The sequence below is a fragment of the Belonocnema kinseyi genome, chromosome 9 (assembly GCF_010883055.1).
Source record: "Belonocnema kinseyi isolate 2016_QV_RU_SX_M_011 chromosome 9, B_treatae_v1, whole genome shotgun sequence".
NCBI lineage: Eukaryota > Metazoa > Arthropoda > Insecta > Hymenoptera > Cynipidae > Belonocnema > Belonocnema kinseyi.
Window position 1 is genome coordinate 41,308,603 of NC_046665.1, and position 20,350 is coordinate 41,328,952.

Sequence of the window (20,350 nt, forward strand, 5' to 3'; positions counted from 1 at the left end):
CCTTTAGATTTTCCGTGTGCATGCCTTTTGTCAATTAAAGTTCCAGTCCTTTCCGAGGCTATTTTGCAGTTTGTATTATTCATTGTTTAGATTATACGCCCACCTATCACTTTTATGCAATAAATTTATTTTCTGAGTCGAAATCATGTCAAAGTTAAGTAGCAAATCGTCATATGGTGGAGATTGCAGTTATAACGTCAGTCTCACCAAACTTCAGTTAATAAGGGAGGGTATTTAAAATCCCCCAAAGTGCAACGTATAAAAATTTTTAAGTAATCTTATAATTAATTTAAAATTTTAAGAATTCCAAGCTTTAACTTTTTATCTAGACGTCTTTGAAAAATGACTAATTTTATACAAATTTTAAATATTGCAGCTTTAAAAGTTGACATTGACTAGTATTTCGGAATTCCCCGAAAAACTAGCCGGTAAAATAAAGCGCTAGGGCTAGTAAAGATTCATTTGAAATATAATATTCGAAAGCATGAAAATTGGAAACTTGATAAGTTACAAGTATTAAAATGAAAAGTTTTTCTTTAATACTAAAAACGATAACTAAAATAAAAATTGCTTCTTATTAAATATGTATATGTCTCTCAGACGTACATGTCGTTAAAACCTGCAGAAATTCAGTTGTACTACTATGGTGAACTGTATATTATTAAGCTAAGTGTTTAGTGAATATACACACAACACACGTTTTTCAATATTAACTTTATTTATAAATTGTAATTTGTAAATTATTTATCAATTTCAATTTTTTTTCAATCGGCTTTATATTGACTGCATTTCTATATTTAAAGTAAATTGGGACTTTTGCAGTCTATCGTGTCCATTATAACTTCATATTATGTCCCAGAGACGTATAATTAATATTTAAGAGTTAAATGCAGACTTTGCATAAAACAAAGTTTAGAGACCAAATCCTCAGTCTCGGTCGAAAGTTTTATAAAAAGGCATAATAGATAGGAGTCTATAATAAGCAGATTATCACTATTATTATCATTACACAGAAAGCTATTTATCACGAAAAACTAATTACAAATTCAGGCCAGTTAAAAATTACGACATAGTATGTTACATTGAAAGCAAGGAATTTTTATTTTTTATTATAATATAAGGATACAAATATTCAACAAAACCAAAGTCAAACCTTTATTTCATTATTAAATAATATTTTTTATTTAACCTCATATCATGCGTTGTTTGGCTTAAAATGTTCATTACAGTTTGTTTTTTTGGATTTTGAAAATGCTCTAACTCTCGTAATTTTTGATTTTTCGAAAAAGTCATTAGAAAAATTGTTCAACTTTTTGAATACTATAAATAACCGTGCAAAGAATTTTGGAATTTTTGAAAAAGTGGTCTAAAAAATATTCAAAATGTGCCCACTTTTTGAATTTTTATCCAAAATGGCTGGATAACGAACTTGACCTTTAGTATAGGACACTAAACGAGTGTGCCAAAGGGCAATCTAATAGATTAATTTTTTCAAAAGATTATCGTGTTCGCACACAGACATACAGACAGACACATTGGTAAAAACCTGTTTTTCGGTTTCAGAGGGTCTCAAAACGTGGACATTTGACAAAAACTGGGGGGGGGGGTTAAATTTTACAGAAATATAATATCTTCTCTAATGAGAATGTATCATTTTTTTTTAAATAACCAAGCTGAAAACTCACAAATTTGAACGATACCATTACAGAAGCGAATTTCATGGAAAAAACGTTTAAAATAATTAACTATGCAAACATAAATAAATTACCAAGCAAACAATTTCTGAATTGAAAAAATAGAACCACAACCAACGCATTTAGGAAGAAGTAATGGTATCGTCAAAATTTGGGAGTTTTCAGCTTTAATATTTACAATTTTTCATCATTATAACTTTTTTTAGTAAACAGTATTTATAGAAATATGGGTTTATATACATGATAATTGTGGAGAATATTAAAACCGTGAGTTCTTTCACATTTTTCAATTATTTTATTAATAAAATTTTTGTTTTTTTTGCAGATTTTTTAGTACAATTTTTTCTATTTATATTTTTGCAAGGAACATGAAGACTGAGTTTTTTCCAATTTTTTAGTCATTTTTTAAAATTTGTACTACGAAATTTAATTAACCTTTTAGCTGTCTTAGATTTTCGACCGATATTCTTTATCTACATACAAACAAACATGAACAGATGAATAAAGTACATTTCATGAAAGAGTGTCATCTTATAACCTTAAAGAAAGTGATTCGGTATTTTAGGGGAGACCACCCTATAGTAGATAATCATTAATTAGAAACACTAATGAATGTTAAATAATTAATTTGATTTAATTAATAGTTAAGACAATACATATTAATATATTAAAACTACAATTTAATTTTACTTAAATTTGTGCTTATAATTAAGGATTATCTATTGTAGGGTGGTCACCCTATCTGCACCGAGTCATCGTAAAGAATTACATATGTATTTATAACAGGGCATATATTGGCGCGGACAGAACTCATACATTCCATATCAGCATTTTCGTGTCAAATAATCTGAAGAATTTCAGCTATTGTTAGTTATTTTTCTGAAAATTCTTAGTATCCGTTTTCTTAGATGTTGAAAGAAACCCCCTAAAATAATCTTTGGAAAATAAAAAGACTTAAGAGATATTCAAAATTAAAAATATTGGTCCTTTTTTATAAGCTTTTATAACATTGTCGATTTTGATGATATTAAGATGTATTTTTTTAATTTTTCGTAATAGGACGCACTTTTGAAAAAATTTCAAAAAGTAATTTTTAAATTTTTGTCGTCATCTGTAAACCCGATTACATTCGACAGAAACGTCGGGTTGGATTGTGCTTCGGCACACTTTATAAGGATGTAAAACGAAAAGACGAGTTAGATTGGAGACAAATTCAAAAAGTTAGAGCATTTTCGAAACTTTTTTTTCAAGATTTAGAAAATCTATGTAAGCTGTTCTTATTACTCGAAAATTGGGTAATAATAGTTGTTTGATAAAACGCGTAGTTTTTGTTTTAGTCGTAAAAAATAAAAACATAATAATTTTTAGACAAACGACACAAACTATAAAATTTAAAATTAATAGAAAAAAGTTGCTTACCCCAAAAAAAGTTACAAATTTATCCTTAATAATTTTTTGATAGGACTTGTACTTTTTATTTTAATTATAAAAAATAACATTAACAATAAAAAATTAAATTGTTGGAAAAACAACACAAGGTGCAAAAAAATTAATACACAAAAGTGGTTCACCCAAAAAATGTTTACAAATTTTTTATTAATTATTTTTTAAGACGATGTGTATTTTTTGTTCAAATCATAGAAAATAACCTTGAATTTAAAGAAATTAAAATTTTGGAAAAACGACAAAAAGTGTAAGAAAATTTTCACTAACATAATTGTGTTTTTATAGAAAGCGCACTTTTTTAAATTATAAAAACAAGAGAATGAAAAAACATCTGTTTCCATATCAATACATATCATGAATTGTAGTAATGTAAATTTATTGAAATGATAAATTTTTAGGGGGAAGCTAAGAATAAAAATTAGTGCAAAATAAGGAATAAAATATTAAAGTGTAATCATGAAAAATAAAATTTGTAAATTATGTTTGCAATATCTGAGTAAGCAGTCCCAAGCCGAGACATAGAAATAAATATAATATTCATTTGATATAATGGAATTGAACGTAATGTAGTAAAGTTCGCACTTTGGAATAAATCGAATGCGAATCACTAGATACGTGATGAGAATGTGTTCACGAAAGCCCAATGAGCTTTAACGAAAGAGAATTCACAATACCAACACAAATTGCTGATGGTTTGATCCTTAATTTTAAAAGGTCTGTGCACAAATATGGAGAAAGTAAAAATGCGAGATCCAACAGACGCACTGAGAATCTCCCTTAGTTTTCGAGAATAATTAAGAACGTCTGTCGTGACATGGTGTATCCAGCGCTCGAAACTTTATTATTCGTCTATTATTTACACGGGTTTTAACATCGTGTGCATCGTGTGAATGTGTTATTGTTATAATCAGCTCCTCGAGCTAACAATTTCCTGTGCGTAAAGTCAGAAATAAAATATTGCTGACAAACGCTGTCTCTTCTTTTCCTTCGACATCTTTAAAAATCATAAGAAAACCGAAACATAATCGAAATCAAGACACCTCGCTAAATACTGCAAACAAACTGTGACGTATGTCCTGACAGATGAAGCACTTATCGTTTAGTGCACTGTCCGATTTTATCGCTCCACTACTGGTGCGCCAGCAGTTCTAGGAAGCCATGAACCGCGGCGACATAAACCGCGGGTCTTGCCTAACTTGGGTTAACGTCGTTCCTAGAACTTTAGTCTTTGGCATTTTGATGATGCGGGAACCGCGGGACCAAAAGAGAGGCATGACAAACAACAGCGCAGTGAGAAAGGGCAGAGTGCGCGGGTACTCACGAGTATACGTTGCGTAATATTAAATATTCCAATTTGAAATATTTTACACGGCCCTGAATGGTAACGTTTGGATTCCCTAGTTTGATGTTGAAGGCCATTGCAAGCCATGTCCGAAACCGTTCGTTTTTGTTGGACAATACATAATTATTTATGGCATAGAGAAAGCAAAGTTTAATCAATTACATCATTACCATTTCTATGACCTCTTTGCATCTTTTCATTCAGTAATTATACCACGTTCGTACAAAGTCTGGGTCTTTTCGATGAAAAAACCGATATAGGTGATTTTTGAAACTCTTCTTATCAGTAAAGTTTTTCTATTCTGCGAAAATAGCTACTTGGAAAAAATGGTTAAGCCTTGGCTATGACATTTTGCCTAATCATCCATATTCTCTTAGGCTTAGCTTCCTCTGATTTCTATTTATTCCGATTATTACAAAATTCCCTGAATGATGAGGAGTGTGTCAAATCTCACCTAAATCGGGTTTTCATCGGAAAGCCTCAGACTTTTTACGAACGCAGTATTCTGCAGTTGGTAAAAAGATGACAAGAGGTTGTAGAGAGAAATGAAAATTATGCAATTGATTCAACTTTTTTCTCTATTTATTAAATAATGATGATGTGCGTAGATTCTTTAGAATGGAGTGAGAAATCTGGTAATTGAACAGACCTTCCCATTCGCACACTCTTTTTAGAATTTTCATTTTACATAAATATCGAAAAGCTGAAGAGTAAGTATAAAAATGTTTACACTTAAACCTTACTCAAACCATAAGGAATGTTTGTGACAAGTCTTAGACGTGACTGTATTGCGATTTAGGAGAACACTCGTTTGAAAGGAATTTTACATGAACCTTATAAACTCCGTTTTTAGCCTTATTGGTGTGGGACATCGAGAGTTTGAAAAAAACAATAACAAGTCTATTTTTCACTCCACTTGAACGTAAACAAAGTGTCCATGCACATAATAATCATACTCGACAGCGAGTGACAAAAATAGTATCATACACTTTTCCTAAAAGTCGATACAGATTTAATAATTGTACGCTTGAAGAAGCTGTATTCTAGAAACTAACATATAAGTTAGTTACCTATATTGATCGACCACGCAATGAAAGATGAGAGAAAATAGAAATTAGCCTTGAGAAACTCAAGCACAAGATATTCATCGGCGAAGAAATCGAGCTACCAGAAAAAAATTTATTCCTATGCCAATAATTTGCTAACCGTTGCTTAATCCTAATAATTCAAAACAATAAATGCAAGTATAGTGTCCTCGTCCAATTTGCAGTAGAGCAAGACTAATTTAGTCAGCCAGCTTATCGAATCTATTCAAAACAATTCGAAGTCACAACAGATAGTAGTTTAAAAAACTACAATCTAAAGTACTTGTTAATAAATGTATATGATAAATTCTCTATAATTTCCCCTTTTTTTGTTCTAGAAAATAAAAAAAAGAGGAAAAGTGTTTTCGATTTTAATATTATATTGCAGTCTCAGTTGCAAAGAATCTAATCAACTCATCATCAAACCTTGCAAATAAGGAATCTGGAGTAACTAGATACGTTTCTAAATCCTTGATCTACTACTCTAAAATGGCGATGGATTTACTCAACCTGTTGTACTTGTTTCACGACCTAAGTTTATTTTTATTGTCATGCTGCGTAAAAGCGTAGGCCTTATAAAAAAGTAAATTTTGATTTTAATACTGAAAATGAAAGAAGGCAAGAACAATTTAAAAAACTTTTAGTAGAAATATTGTATTGACCTGTTAGAAGCGGTAGTTTCTGAAGTTCGCGATTCTTCGTTATATTGAATCTGGAACTGCTTTGTCGTTTGTCTTTTTTGATGACTGGGCCGCCTGGCTGGAATTTTATTTTATTGATGAGAGTCGGAGGCGGAGGTGCACTGACTCCTGGTGGGCCACCGGACACCTTGTTTGCCTGCAAAAAAGAGAGAAAAATATGAGTCACGTGTTCCAGAATAAACTTACAAAATTTTAGACATTTCCTTTTTTGGGAAATATTTTAATTATTCTACTTCATTTCGATTTAGTCCTTAATGCCTGCAAATTTCCAGTCTGAATTTCTCTGGAATTAATAATGAGGCGAGGCAATTAAATTACATTGAACACTTGTTTGTTTTTTATTCCGTAAGTATTTGAAAACTACGATAGAGGTAAATCTGCAGGATAAATTTTGTCGTGTGTCGCATCGTACCATTTATTATGAGAATATCTCCTATATCGAAATTATTAAATAGACTCCATTTTCTTATTCGAATGGAACGAAAATTTTCAATTTCATATAATTTAAAGCACTAGCTTGGTAAAAATGTCAAATATAAAAGCATCTCAAAAGATTTCACACTTTTCAAATTAGAGGTCAGAAATTATATGAGATTAGTCTAAATGTAAAAAACTTTAAATTAAAATCGCCCGGTGTTATTGGAAAAATTAAAATTTTGAAGATCTGACTTGAAAGTTTATAAATTTAAAATATACAGAATTTCAAATAATAAAATGTTGAAAGCTTCCACGAACAAAAGACTTTGTACTTAAACGGCTTCACATTTCAAGTCTTTCAAACAAGCATCTAAATGTTAAAAAACATCTACAATTAGGAATCGACGAAATGATCCCAAAATTCTAAATTTGAAAATATCAAAGTACGGTTAATCTTAAAATACTTTCAACCTTTATAGTTTAGAAGGACATACAAAATCGATAAAAATAAACCCATTGTTAATTGCTGCGAATTTTGGAGGAGAAATCAAGCGTACTTGTAGAAAAAAATTGTTTAGGTAAGAACTGTTCACTTCATAAAATTTATGTATTCTTTGTGTTTTTCTTGGTTTTTATTTTTTAATTATTTGAAAATCACAGTTACTATTTTTGCAAACCAATCTTTTATTAAATAATTTCAATTTTAATCAAAACCAGTATCCATCCGATTTTCTTTTGCTCAAGTAAGTTACAGTATCTTTTACAAAATAAATTATAATTAAGAATCAGTAAATATTTTTCTTTATTTAAAAAATGCATTTTTTGAATTTTAAAGTGTTCACAGTATAATGCATTGAAGTAAGAAGACTTCCAACCATTATAATTATATAAAAACAAAAAAGTTTTATATTTGAAAGTAAGTACAGTTTATTAAATTTCATCTAGTAGTTTTATAAAACACTTTAATCCAGAAGAAGTAAAAAATAAGTGATTCTCGGTATATTTTTTTAAAACTATTAAATTAAAAAATAAATCATCTTAAAACCTTATGATTCTTGTTTAAAAGAGCGAATACATTTCACATCAGCTAGGCTGACTAACTCTAAGACGCAGAATTGGCCGACGACAAAGTAATATTTTATTTCAGAAGAAATATCATGATAATTTTTTTCCAAGGAGAATGCTATTTTATATAAAATCGATTTTTTCTCGCTATATATATAGTTTTTAACTCAAACAAAAATTACTTTTCTCACACAGGAAAAATCTCATCGGAAACATACGAAAGAATTTCCTCTTGAAGAACATGTTTTTCCGGCGCTTATTTTTATTACTTGACGTTAGTCAGCCTCCTTTATTTGAAATGCACTCGGCTAAAAGAATTCTTCTGAATAAATTAGATAAAACCCAAATCTTATCTTATAAACCAAAGATTGCTAAGCCAGAATTAAGAGCTCCTATCCGATACCATTTACTCTAAACCCTCCTTTTTTCAAGCAACCATTCCCATTGTCTCCAACCTGGCCCTCCAAACATCCGATCTCACTTCCGCCCACCTAATTCTTATTATCACGAATAAATGCGTCACCTGCCTTCTTCTTGAACACATTCGCGAAGGCGAGGCCACTCAAGGTTTGCATCTTATTCTGCATTCGAGCTCCTGAAGGCGAATCCTCTTCTTTTTCCCAGGTTTGTTGAGAATCAGTGAAATATAGCAGCTTCCTTCACAGGACAGACGAGACACCCTCTCGTCTGCATATTCTATTTTCCCCTGTGTTCGACGAAGAAAAAACCTGGTTTGTGAAATACAATACACTCGGAAATAAGCACTCCACCTCGCAAACACTTTCACGTTTCGATTTTTTTCTTCTTTTAACGTCAAACTCGTAGTCGTCACTGTCACACTTTAATTCCACTATGATTAGCATTGCTTCGTTTCCTGTTTCCGAAAAGAGTTTATCGACAGAAAGGTCGCCCTGAGCCCAAGGAAGTATCCTTTAGTTTCTTCCATTCGTCGAGTTCTTGATATTGTCCTGAGAACTGGAATAGTCAGAGAATTACGACTATCAGAGAGAAATTCCGTAGTGATTCCGATTCAACTTCGATTTGCTACTTCCGGAAACAATCTACTGGGTTAATTAGCACTTGCGTTCCATCGGGATCGTGCGGCTGAGACGAGGAAATCGGTATGGAGCGATTGTTTTTCAAATCAACTACTACACTTTCATGTTCGTTGTTCGACAAGGTCGCCTGAGAGGCGTCATTAGACAATAATAAAAATAAATGAACGCCTCGGCGCTCGTGATCGGGAATCAAATTACATACTTGCTACTTGCGACATGATTTTTGGCGAGAATCAGCCATACTCGCATCCTTGTTTAATCTCTTAATTTAGATGATAATGATGTGGACATCAATCTAAGGACTTGTGGTCAGAAACACCCTGCTAGGAAAATTTTACAGTTTATAGTAGAAAGTGCTATTAAAACTACAGGTGCTTCTGATTCAGACCCAAAATTTTGCGAGAACATTCACTCAAAACAAAATATAAAAAAATTAAAACAAGACTATTCTTGCAAGTTTTCCTAAAGAAGGCCTCAAAAAATAAATACTTCGATAATTTAACGTCTGGCTTCTTCATTTCAACATAAAGTTCGCCATTTGTTTTCTTAGTTATTTATTAACTTTGAATCCTACATCTGAAATAGCGTCAAGTGTTTCAGATTATTAAAATATAACAAAAATTTTAATTCGTTTTCACATATAGAAAAAACTGTTTTATAACAATGCATACTGAAAGAATGTTGAAAATAAGGGAAAGCATTTATGTAAAAATAGTCTGCACAAATGAGAAGAGTTTACCATCTTTTTATATTCAGGAATAGTTGCAGCAGTTAAAAAAAATCCAAGAAAAACTAAAAAACTGAGTAATAAAATTTGATTTTAAAGTATGATAAAAGTTTATCAAAAAGCAAGGACGCTTTAACTTTTCTTTCGAAAATTGAAAATCAAGCGCTTTGAATATAATGAATAACCCTCTTGTGTCAAATCAGAGAAAATTAAAATTTCAAGAATAAAAGATAGAAAAACAAAATTTAAAGCTTAAGGCCATATGACGAGTGGGCCACATGACCAGATTTCTACCATACCCTCACTTTTTTTATTTCCCAACTTATTTTCACACGAAGAGCCACATCGAGTTAATAATTTGGGATGATTAATAAGAAGCACTAAAGAAGTTGGGCCTGGTCCTAAATTTGAATAATTATGAAAAAAGCAAAAAGTGATTTACAACAAAAAAAACTTTTTTCATAATTATACAAATTTAGGACCAGACCTACCATTCCTAACGCTTCTTGTTTAGTATCCCAAATTTTCAACTCGATGTGGCGTTTCGTGTGATAATAAGTTGGAAAATAAAAAAAGCGCCTGTAAGGTAGGAATCTGGTCACATGACACACTCATCACATGGCCTTAATATAACATTTTCGACGATTCCAAGGCTTTATTTAAAATGAAAACTGTGAAACCGAATATTTTTGCAGCATAACAATCGATTCTTAAATTAGTTTATTTTATTATCTAAAGTTTCCGATAAGTTTATTTAGATTAAAGTTGATTTAAATGGTAAATTATCAGATCGCATTCAGGGATCTTTCTTATTGTTGATCTGATCTATTCTATTATTTTTCTCCTTCGTTTTATTAAGGCATGATTCTATCAGCTGCTATAAACACAATTTAAAAAATCCCAATGCCTCAATCAAGATTTTGTATCCGTAGATAAAATGAATAGCAACGTTTCCATCACAAATGTACGCATTAGAATTAGAAGATTCTCGATGTTAACAGGTTACTATGATAATTATCACCAATCGATCAATCTGTTAACTGGTAATCAGTACTCCTCAAATGCGAGATTTGATTTCGAAATTAGATTACGCTGATAAATAATGATAACCTTACTTTATGAGATAAAATTTAAATTTTCTCCTTGAATTTCTCTAATATAAATAAATCAAGAGAACAAAATTGATAAATATATATAAAGAATGAGTGAGTGAAAAGTTACAACATTGCAAATTTGTTTATAAATCGTAGTTTGTTTTACCACGTTCAAAACAAAATTTCTAAACTTTTAATCTGTTACTGACAAGTGATGACTCTTTTATCAATGATATAATGGTTGGCCTTCTAACATAATTCATTATTCTTTAATGCACTCTTTTATTTTTCAAACTCAGTTTTTAGGACATTTTTTTTTTTTTTTATTTATTTGTTAAATTTTATTATTGACTTAGCCTTATTAAATTAATTATAAAATATTATTTTCCCAATTAAAAAAAAAATTGATTTTCAAATATTCTGTGAATATTTTAGTACTGTTTCGCGCTAACATCAAACTAAACAACAAATATTAGTGAAAGTGGGACAGGCATTACAATTATTTCAAAGCGTAAATGAACTTCCACAAAAACTTCTTATCAGTGTCACTGAATTGTTCAAAGGCACACAACTTTATCGAAGACTATTTATAACTTCAAGCTCAGTTTTTAATTTGTACCTAAATTCCATAGATAAAATCCTCCTATAGTACTTCTTAAAATACATTAATTAACTACGATTTTCTTATCTTGTTAATCACAATTTAAAAGTTTTCGAATTAGAAATTATCAAAATTTAAAAGTTTTTAATTTAGAAGGCACCTGCAGTGTAAAATTCCAATTAAATTTAAAACTTGGAATTTGTATTTAATTTTGGGTTGCTCATAGATTCAAAATAATTAATAACTCCATAGAGTCAAAAATTTAAAGCTTCCTAATGTATAGAACGTATATACAAAAATTTAAAAGCCTTTGAATGTGGAAGTCTCAAATATTGTATAAGAACTACAATGAGTTTTATGCTTGAAAAGTCTAAATTTGTAGATGCATTTAAAAGCATTAAGGTTTAAAGATCTTTCAATTTGGAAGTGACAAAAGATACAAGAGTGATTTTAATTTCAAAGTTACAAAATGAAGACTTTTCAATTATTGAAGCTTACAAACGTGAAATAATTCGAATTTGAAAGCAGTGAATGTTAATAATGAAATTTTAAAGTCATCAACATCGAAATCATTCAATTTTGAAAGATTTATAATTTAAAAATCAAAATTTCAAACAAGTTTTTGTATATGAAAGATAGTGTAGACAAATTTGCATTTTTCTGTCACTCGAAGCTACCAGCAATTTTATGCTTTAAACGTTTAAAGAGGTATCCTATTCAAGCCCAGATACCCTGGAGCAAATTAAGGTAGAACCATTCTTGTTATTAACAAAAAACTTAAAAATTCATACATTTTTTTAGGCACTTGTGTGTATTGTTCGCTTCCGGTAAGATATGGCGGAAATAAGTATAGAAGATTAGAGGGTAACATAAGCTTTAAAATTAACCGATACAGAACTTTCTACGACCAATAGTTTATCAAATATGAATTTGTTAATTCAGGTTGCATTTTCTTTGAGTAAGTGACGCATGTAAAGAATTTTCACTCTCAATCCTCGCGGGGGATTTTTTTAAAAAGTAATAATATTGTTTGAAGTTACACTTTTAGTGATTTCTCATTTCGAGCATCTGCTAATCTCAAGGACAAGTGTTTATTAGTTTTTCAAGACAAAGTTTCTACTTTTATTAGCAAGTTGTTACAACAAATATGATAAAAAGCATAATAAAATGGGCCAAGTATAATAAAAAAATCTTCATGATTTTCCGAGTTAGCTTAATTTGTTTAGCCCAAAGATTTACAAAGCGAATAGCCGCCGCCCATGTCGGTCCCGTGAGTCGAGTAAGTGGCTCGACAGTTGGACAGTTTTTTGTTCGTGACTGTGAACAAATCAGATCCCAACTCGGAAACCAATCAATATATTTTACTGTCCTTGGTCTTATTTTTCAACTGATATATTATCCTTTACTTTTTTCGAATTTAATTTTAAAAACAATTAATTTAGCGCTGTCCCTACATATTATCTATGATAATTGTTTACATTTTTTTTACGACGAAAGTATTGCAGACAGAAAATTGCTGAACAAATAATCGACATCTTCTTGAGTACATGGTTGCACCTGACATTTTTCAGATTTTTTTGACAAGTATAGGTACAGAAAGAATTATTTTTTTATAACAATTTGTTGTAAAAAATTGAAGTTTAAAAAAATATATATGGTAAACACTATTAACTTGATGAAGCATTATCCCTTACCAGATCCACCAAATGTGAATTCACTAAAAGTGTTACTTTAAATTTCAATACAAAATAAAAAAATTTCTAATACATAACAACAACCTTCGAAATTCAGCATTCCTTCAAATTAAATATATTCTTTTTTTATAAAAATAAATATTTACTACATGCGTTGATTGTTCAGAGAAAATGCTACGTTAATTAACAAATTTATATTTGATAAAACATTAATCATAGAGATTTCAATCAGGGCTCATTTAAAAGTTTATTTTATACTCTAAACCTCATTTGCTACACATATTTAAGATATTACTCACAACATGAGTGGCTCTACCTTAATTTGCCTGCCGCTTTCTGGGTTTCAATATTACATATTTCTAAACGTTTTAAGAAAAAAATTTGCTTGTAGCTTCGAGTTCCAGTACTTTGACCATGCAATTATGTGTTTGAAAATATACAAGACTTAAAATGTCAAAATATCCGAATCTATCTTTTCAAATTAAATTAATGAACATGAAAAATACTTGAAAAATAAATAATAAATAAATAGCCTCCAACCTAAAATTAAAAGATATTTCTGGCCACAAGTTCGCTTCACTCAGAAACGTTCCTTGTTATTATTCGATTTTTTGCAAGCTCCACGTACTTTATAAAGTCCAAAAGGTTATGGTCGATTCATTCGGTTGCATAAATGCCGACTACCTAATATACATACATTAGAATTCACACACGCGCAACACGAGGTTTTAAACCATGCGCCGGATCCACCGGTTATTAAAAGTTTGAACGAGTAAGGGCAAGTCCTATGAGGGTATCAAACATCTCGATTAAAATTGAACATCGTATCGATTTGAATTAATCTATCGATACTGCATCACGATCACAATCACGTTCCACGTTTCGAGGAAGATAAGTCTAAATGCGTATAAAAAGCTGATGTGCGTTCCACGGCACCCACGAAAACTGAGACTCCGTTCGCGAAGCGCGTTAGGTTTCTTCAACCTGTTCTCACATTGCCCCCTTCCCCACATCCATGTGCGACTCCAACAATTCCTCCCACCCTCACCTCTCCCTCCCAATCTCCTCGTCCACCCACATATTAATTACGACGTTATAAACAAATCAGCTCAGGGATAGCGGCTACTTCGCAGCAACCTCCTTGGCGCCACCGTTTAGTTCGTTTAGTTTCGAGGCTTCGAAATAACGAAATTGGCATAAAATTGTAAAGGCGTTCGTTTATTGCAGTGGTGTAGTCCTAGAAAAAGTGGCCTGACGGTGTTTTTCAAAGGTAAAGTTATGAGTAATTGAATTTTAAACATTGAAAACGCAGATTATAAAATAATAATTAAAATTTTTGTAAAGGTGGCATTCTTTTTAATCTAATTTTTCTGATTCTGGCATAAATTCTCGTCCTCCTTCGAAATTCCTTTGGAAAATTTGAAAAAGTTTAAAGGTGACAAAATGGCAGTGGTTTTTCTAAAAATATTTTAAGTCTATTTACTCAAAAATCTCAATCTCTTTTTACAGTCTCATCAGAGCAGGTATTAGATTTGTGTAAAATTTGACCCCCCCCCCTCCCCCCTCTCCCAGTTTTTGTCAAATGTCCACGTTTTGAGACACCCTGAATCCGAAAAACAGTTTTTTATGAATATGTCTGCATGAATGTCTGTCTGTGAACATTATAACTTTTAAAAAAATTAATCTATTTGATTGCCCTTTGGTACACACGTTTAATGTCCTAAACTGAAGGTCAATTTCGTTAGCCAGCCACTTTTTTCAAAAAATCAAAAATCACCAGAGTTATAGCATTTACAAAATTCCAAAAAATACACGAAAATCAACATTTTAGGCCATATAATGCACGATATGAAAAAAAGTCAAGAGAAGAAAAATGTTGCTTTTTAAATTCCCTACAAGATTATCATAACTTTTTCAATTTTCTTGAAAAATCAAAAATTCTAATTTTGACAACATACAAAATAATGAAAAATCCAAAAATTACATTTTTCGGCTAAACTGTGCAAAATACGGTAAAAGATGAATACACAGAAATTATGCATTTAAAAAAGATCTACAAATTTGTTATCAATCATTTTTTGATAGGATGCGTAGTTTTGGCGTTGATCATGAAAAACGTTATTAACAGTACAAAAAAATTTTCCCGCTGCGTGGGCACATTCTTATCGCAAATTTTGTCTTTTAATTGTTTTTTCGTCTCATGTGTGGGGTTTCAAAAATTTTTACTTTTCATGTTTTTGATGCTATTTTTTTATGATTAAAACTAAAAACAGAACTAATTAAAACTAAAAACAGAACTATTAAAAAATTATTCATGACAAATCATTTTTACATTCTCATCAGAGAAGATATTAGATTTGTATAAAATTTGCCCCCCCCCCCCCAGTTTTTGTCAAAAGGTCCACGTTTTGAGACCCCCTGAAACCGAAAAACAGGTTTTTACGAATGTGTCTGTATGTCTATCTGTCAGTCGTTATGTCTCTCGTTATGTCTGTCTTTATGTCTGTTGGTCTGTGAGCACGATACTTTTGAAAAAAATTAATCTATTAGATTGGGTTTTGCTACAGTCTTTTAGTGTCCTAAGCTAAAAATGCCCAGTTCGTTAGTCAGAGATTTTGGATAAAAATACTAAATGTGAGCTCATTTTGAAAATTTTGGAGTACAAATTTTTTCATAATTCAAAAATTTTGTGTTAAGTTGTTCATAGTACTTGCCCTACAAGATTATTATATCAAATTTTTGAATTTTCACGAAAAATTCAAATTTTGACTGCACAAAAACTAATCAAAAATCAAAAAATTGTATTTTGCAGTCAAACTCTGCAAAATAGGAAAAAAGATAATCAGACAAACATTGTGCACCCAAAAAATATCTACAAATGTTGTATTAATCACTTTTCATAGGACACGTCGTTTTTGTTTTATTTATAAAAAAAAAACACTGAAAATACAAAAATTAGATTTTTCTACACACGACACAAGCTAAGCTAAAATAAATAGATAACATTTTTTCACCGAAGGAAGAGCAAACAAATTTTATTAATGGTTTTTTTACATTCTCATCAGAGAAGGATTAGATATGTGCAAAATTTGACAACCCCTCCCACCCCAGTTTTTGTCAAATGTCAACGTTTTGAGACCCCCTAAATCCCAAAAATAGGTTTTTACGAATGTGTCTGTCTGTTGGTCTGTATGTATTTATGCCTGCCTGTCTCTCAGCACGATAACTTTTGAAAAAATAATTCTATTAGATTGGCCTATGGTTCACTCTTTTTAGTGTCCTAAACTAAAGGTCAAGTTCGTTAGCCAGACATTTTGGATACAAATTCAAAAAGTGAGCGCCTTTTGAATATTTTTGAGACCATTTATTCAAAATTCAAAAATTCTCTGTACACTCCTAACTTTGTCAAAAATTTTTTTTGGCAAATCGATAAGATACCTTATTTTATATCTTTAAAACCTCTGAAAAACAGTATATTAAGGTTCCATATATTTCTGTGAATTTAGGAAAATCCAACAAAGATGATCCATTGTAGTAAGGGAAACTGTGAATCATAATTAAATATAAACTATCATCCACTGCCATAAATATATTTGCGTAACATATTACTGACAAAAAGTAGGTTCCATACTGCCTTTAAATTTAAATCTTAATAGGATTTAGGAATTTTTTGCATAGATTACAGACTTCGGATTTATTTCAGAGATCAAAAAAAGTGTAAACAGTGACAAAAAAAAAAATAATGCCAAATTAGTGTCATAAAATTTCGAAGCATTAAACTTATATATTAATGGAATCTAATTATATTGTATTTGTTTTTTAAAAGTAGATAGGAGAAATACGAATTTCGTCAGAAGATTTAAAAGGTACTAGCATGCTGTGCTATTTTCGTCATAATACCTATTCGGTATTTATTTTTTAGTATAATTTTATTTTGATCATTTGTTCACGGCCATGGAAAATAAACTTAATTTTTAAGCCAAACTGTCATATTTCTACCCTGCTATTTTAAAAGTAATAAAAATGAACTTTAATGTTTATTTAAAATGTTAATACTTAGTCTGTAAATTATCAAAATTCAATTCTTTCGTTGCAAATTCGTCCTTCTGGCTTGAAAATTAAAATATTTAATTACAATTTTTTTCTTTCTGGATTAAATTTTTGTTCAAAGTTCAAGTATTTTGTTGAAAATTCATCTTTTTTAGTTGAAAATGAAGCTGCCTGGTTAAAAATTAATGTTTTGCTTGAAAATTATTTTTTTTTTGTTGAAATTACACATTTGAAATTTCAACTGTTTTGTAAAAAGTTCGTATTTTTGACTAAAAAATTCAACAATTTTGTATAAAAATGTAATTACACGACAGAAAATTGATGTAATTTGTTGAAAGTTCGTCTTTTTTAAAAATAAAATCAATTTTGTTGTTGTTAAAAATGCATATGTTTGTTATAAAAAATATTTTTGTTAACCGTTGAGGATTAAATTATTTTGTTGAATTTTTTTTGTTAAATCCGAACAAAAGCACAAGTTAAATTTAACCGTGGACTGGTAAACATGGCAATACATTACCCTAAACTTGTAGCGTGGCACAATGCTTATTATTTGTAGTAGGACAACTTTAATATAATGAATTTTCTTCGATTTTTAATTTAAAAAAACAATGGTATTAATAATATTCTGTTAATTTTTAAACAAATTGTGAATAATTTGTGAAACACGGAAAAAACCTAAAAATTCCGCAAAATTGACTTTTATAACAAATAACGTAGATTATCAACAATATGACCGATTAAAACAAAATAAAACGGAATTCAAAAGAATAATAGTCACGCTTTAAGCGCATATACGCCACTTTTGCTTTTTCTTAAAAAAGCATAATTTTTCCAACATATGAAATGGAGGGAATTAGAGGAATCTGAGAAATGGCAAAAATATTTTTTAAATAACAGTAAAATTGATTATTTATATTCCAATTTATTATAAAAAACCCAAAATAGTTTTAAATGCTCAAAAATGAGGAAATAATACTAAAATATACCCATTTATTCTATAGCGGAGCAATTAGAGCACAGGGCGGTCCGGTGCTCCTCACAAGCTGGAAGATGACATCGTTGACAGAAAGTTTTGAATTTTCTGGTTGATGATACAGCACTGCCCACATCCTCTATCTGTAAACAGATGTAGAATTGTAAACCAAAGTTTATTAGAAATGAACTTTTGTCTATTAGTAACGAAATAAATAAAAAATTTCTATCAGATCAAGACATTCAAAGAGCCAAGAAAAATTTATCTTACCTCTGACTCTTTTCGATCACCAGCTTCTTTTTCTGATACAGCAGCTCTAATTTTGTATGATGCTTCTAATTCACAAATTCACTACATCTATTTTTTTGTTTTGCTACTTTCCTTAAATAATTTTTTGTACACTTGAACTTTAAAATTCATACCTAAAACGTCCAACTGAAATCACTATACTACCTGACTGCTCAAGCTGTAAATGACGCTTCTAATTCAAACAATTATTATACCTCATTTTTTGCCATTTGTATTTTTTTTTTTTTAATTTACACTTCGAATTTTTAAATTTATGCTTAAAACAAGTAACTTGACGGCTTTAATAAAAAAAAACTGAACATCACTTACCCATATAATTCTCTAACATAAATGTTTAACTGAGGTAATGCGTTACCCCAATCGATGTTCACTGCCGCACGGATCTCACAAGAATCACTAATAAACTCGCGCACTGACCTAGTCGAAGGCCTTATGGTTGAAATTAAATATGGTTAAGGCCCCGTTCCAAACTATACCTTTCCATATAGGCAGGATAGTACTTAAAACTTGGAATGGGGTAACGTATTAAATCTTTAAAGTAAGAATCTGAATCTTTAAAATAAGCAAATGGTATACGAAATATGTATCTAACATCATTATATTTACGCTTTATGGATGTAAGAAGTTTGAACTACGCAGTCGTATAATGAAAAGTTTATGTTCATAATAAGATAATATGACAATTACAGAAATGGCATATGCATCTAGTAATTAAATTCTGTATAGACTATATTGTGCTATGTAGCACTTGCGTTTGAAAAAGAATGCTATTTCATTAATTGAGAATACATAGTACAATTAAAAAACAAATTCATACAGTGTGCCTTTTTAAAAAATATTCTTCAAACTACGATTAATTTCAAATAGAGAATGACTAAAATCTATATGAATCTTGTGATTATAAAAAATTCAAATATAAAAGTATTAAAGTCTTCACAAAAGTTTTGAATTTGAAATTATGTATCAGAAGTAATCTCTCAAAAGAATTATATTTTTCACAAAAATCTGTATACAAGAAAAACTCTTGCAATACGTTACCGATTTGTCCCAAATAATAAAAATCTCTAAAACTAAGTCAGGATAAAAAAATGAAAATTGTATGCAGCACAGTCTGATTCTAAATTATAGTTTCTTTCCGTGTCAAACAATTTCAAACAAATTTACATCAATTTCCAATTTCAAGGTACAACTTTACTTAAATGTTTCTTCTCATTTTTAAAAACTGATTGTCATGAAACTACACTGAGAGAATTTTTTCTAGAATAAATCATAAAAATGAATGAGAATTTAATATAATATTGTTTCAAAACAGGGAAAACAGGGTTGGCGTATCAAAAATTAATAAAGCGGTTTTCAACCGTCAAAACTAATATTTTTTGTTTGAATAAATGGAAAGGATGTTGCATTAACTCTTTTAAAGCTTGCGAGAATTTAAAATTCACTATATCAAAGTTAACAATTGAAGTTAAAACGATAGTCATACATTTATTTGAAAGAGCGAAAACATCGTTTGAAGTTGCCATACGAAGCATACGAGAATCTCAAACGACTATATGAAAAATAACTCATTCCACCAAAAGAAATTTAGCTTTCAGAAGGAGAAACTAAATACACAAATTAAATACAACTAAATACATAAACACGCGTACAATTATTATTTTTATTATTATATATTTAATTTATTCACTATATACATAATCGCACGCATAATCGCTATGAAAAATCGGAGAACGGCTGCGGCGAGATTCGAACCTAACTTATCTAAAGCACTAACGCACTCCCTAACAACTAAACCCCACGGCTAACTTACATTATGGAATTTTTGGTCAAAATCTCGACTAAGCAACGTCGCTTGAAAACTCAGGGAATTATGATTTTCAATGATTAAATTGATTTTTTATAAAATACATCATTTAAGGGCATGTGACACAGCTAAATACCTATACTACCGACCACAGTTTTTCAGTTCACTGAATGTTTTTTTGAACCTAGAAACTTTTTTTGTGAATAAAATATCGAGCTGAAACTTTGGGAAATGTATTAGAGTACAATAAAGTACGTTTAGGTACTGCATTTTGGTAGGAACTTCACTGA

General features: G+C 30.3%; 1 protein-coding gene and 1 long non-coding RNA gene across 8 annotated transcripts in view; one reads left to right on the forward strand and one right to left on the reverse strand.

Moving 5' to 3' along the window:
* The window catches only part of LOC117179396 (serine/threonine-protein phosphatase 2A 56 kDa regulatory subunit gamma isoform), a 61,071-nt gene that overhangs the window by 27,822 nt on the left and 12,899 nt on the right, over nt 1-20,350 (reverse strand). For 3 of the 7 annotated variants that reach the window (XM_033371136.1, XM_033371135.1, XM_033371138.1), the window contains exon 3: nt 6,230-6,404. In XM_033371136.1, coding sequence (XP_033227027.1) covers nt 6,230-6,404 — 175 coding nt within the window. Of the gene's footprint in view, nt 1-6,229; nt 6,405-8,273; nt 9,434-13,621; nt 13,815-20,350 lie in introns of those variants that run through there. The other 4 variants (XM_033371141.1, XM_033371140.1, XM_033371139.1 and 1 more) reach the window with 4 other exon arrangements.
* LOC117179398 lies at nt 14,042-18,184 on the forward strand. Its single transcript, XR_004467916.1, has 2 exons — nt 14,042-14,194; nt 17,976-18,184. It is a non-coding gene; the product is annotated as an uncharacterized LOC117179398 (long non-coding RNA).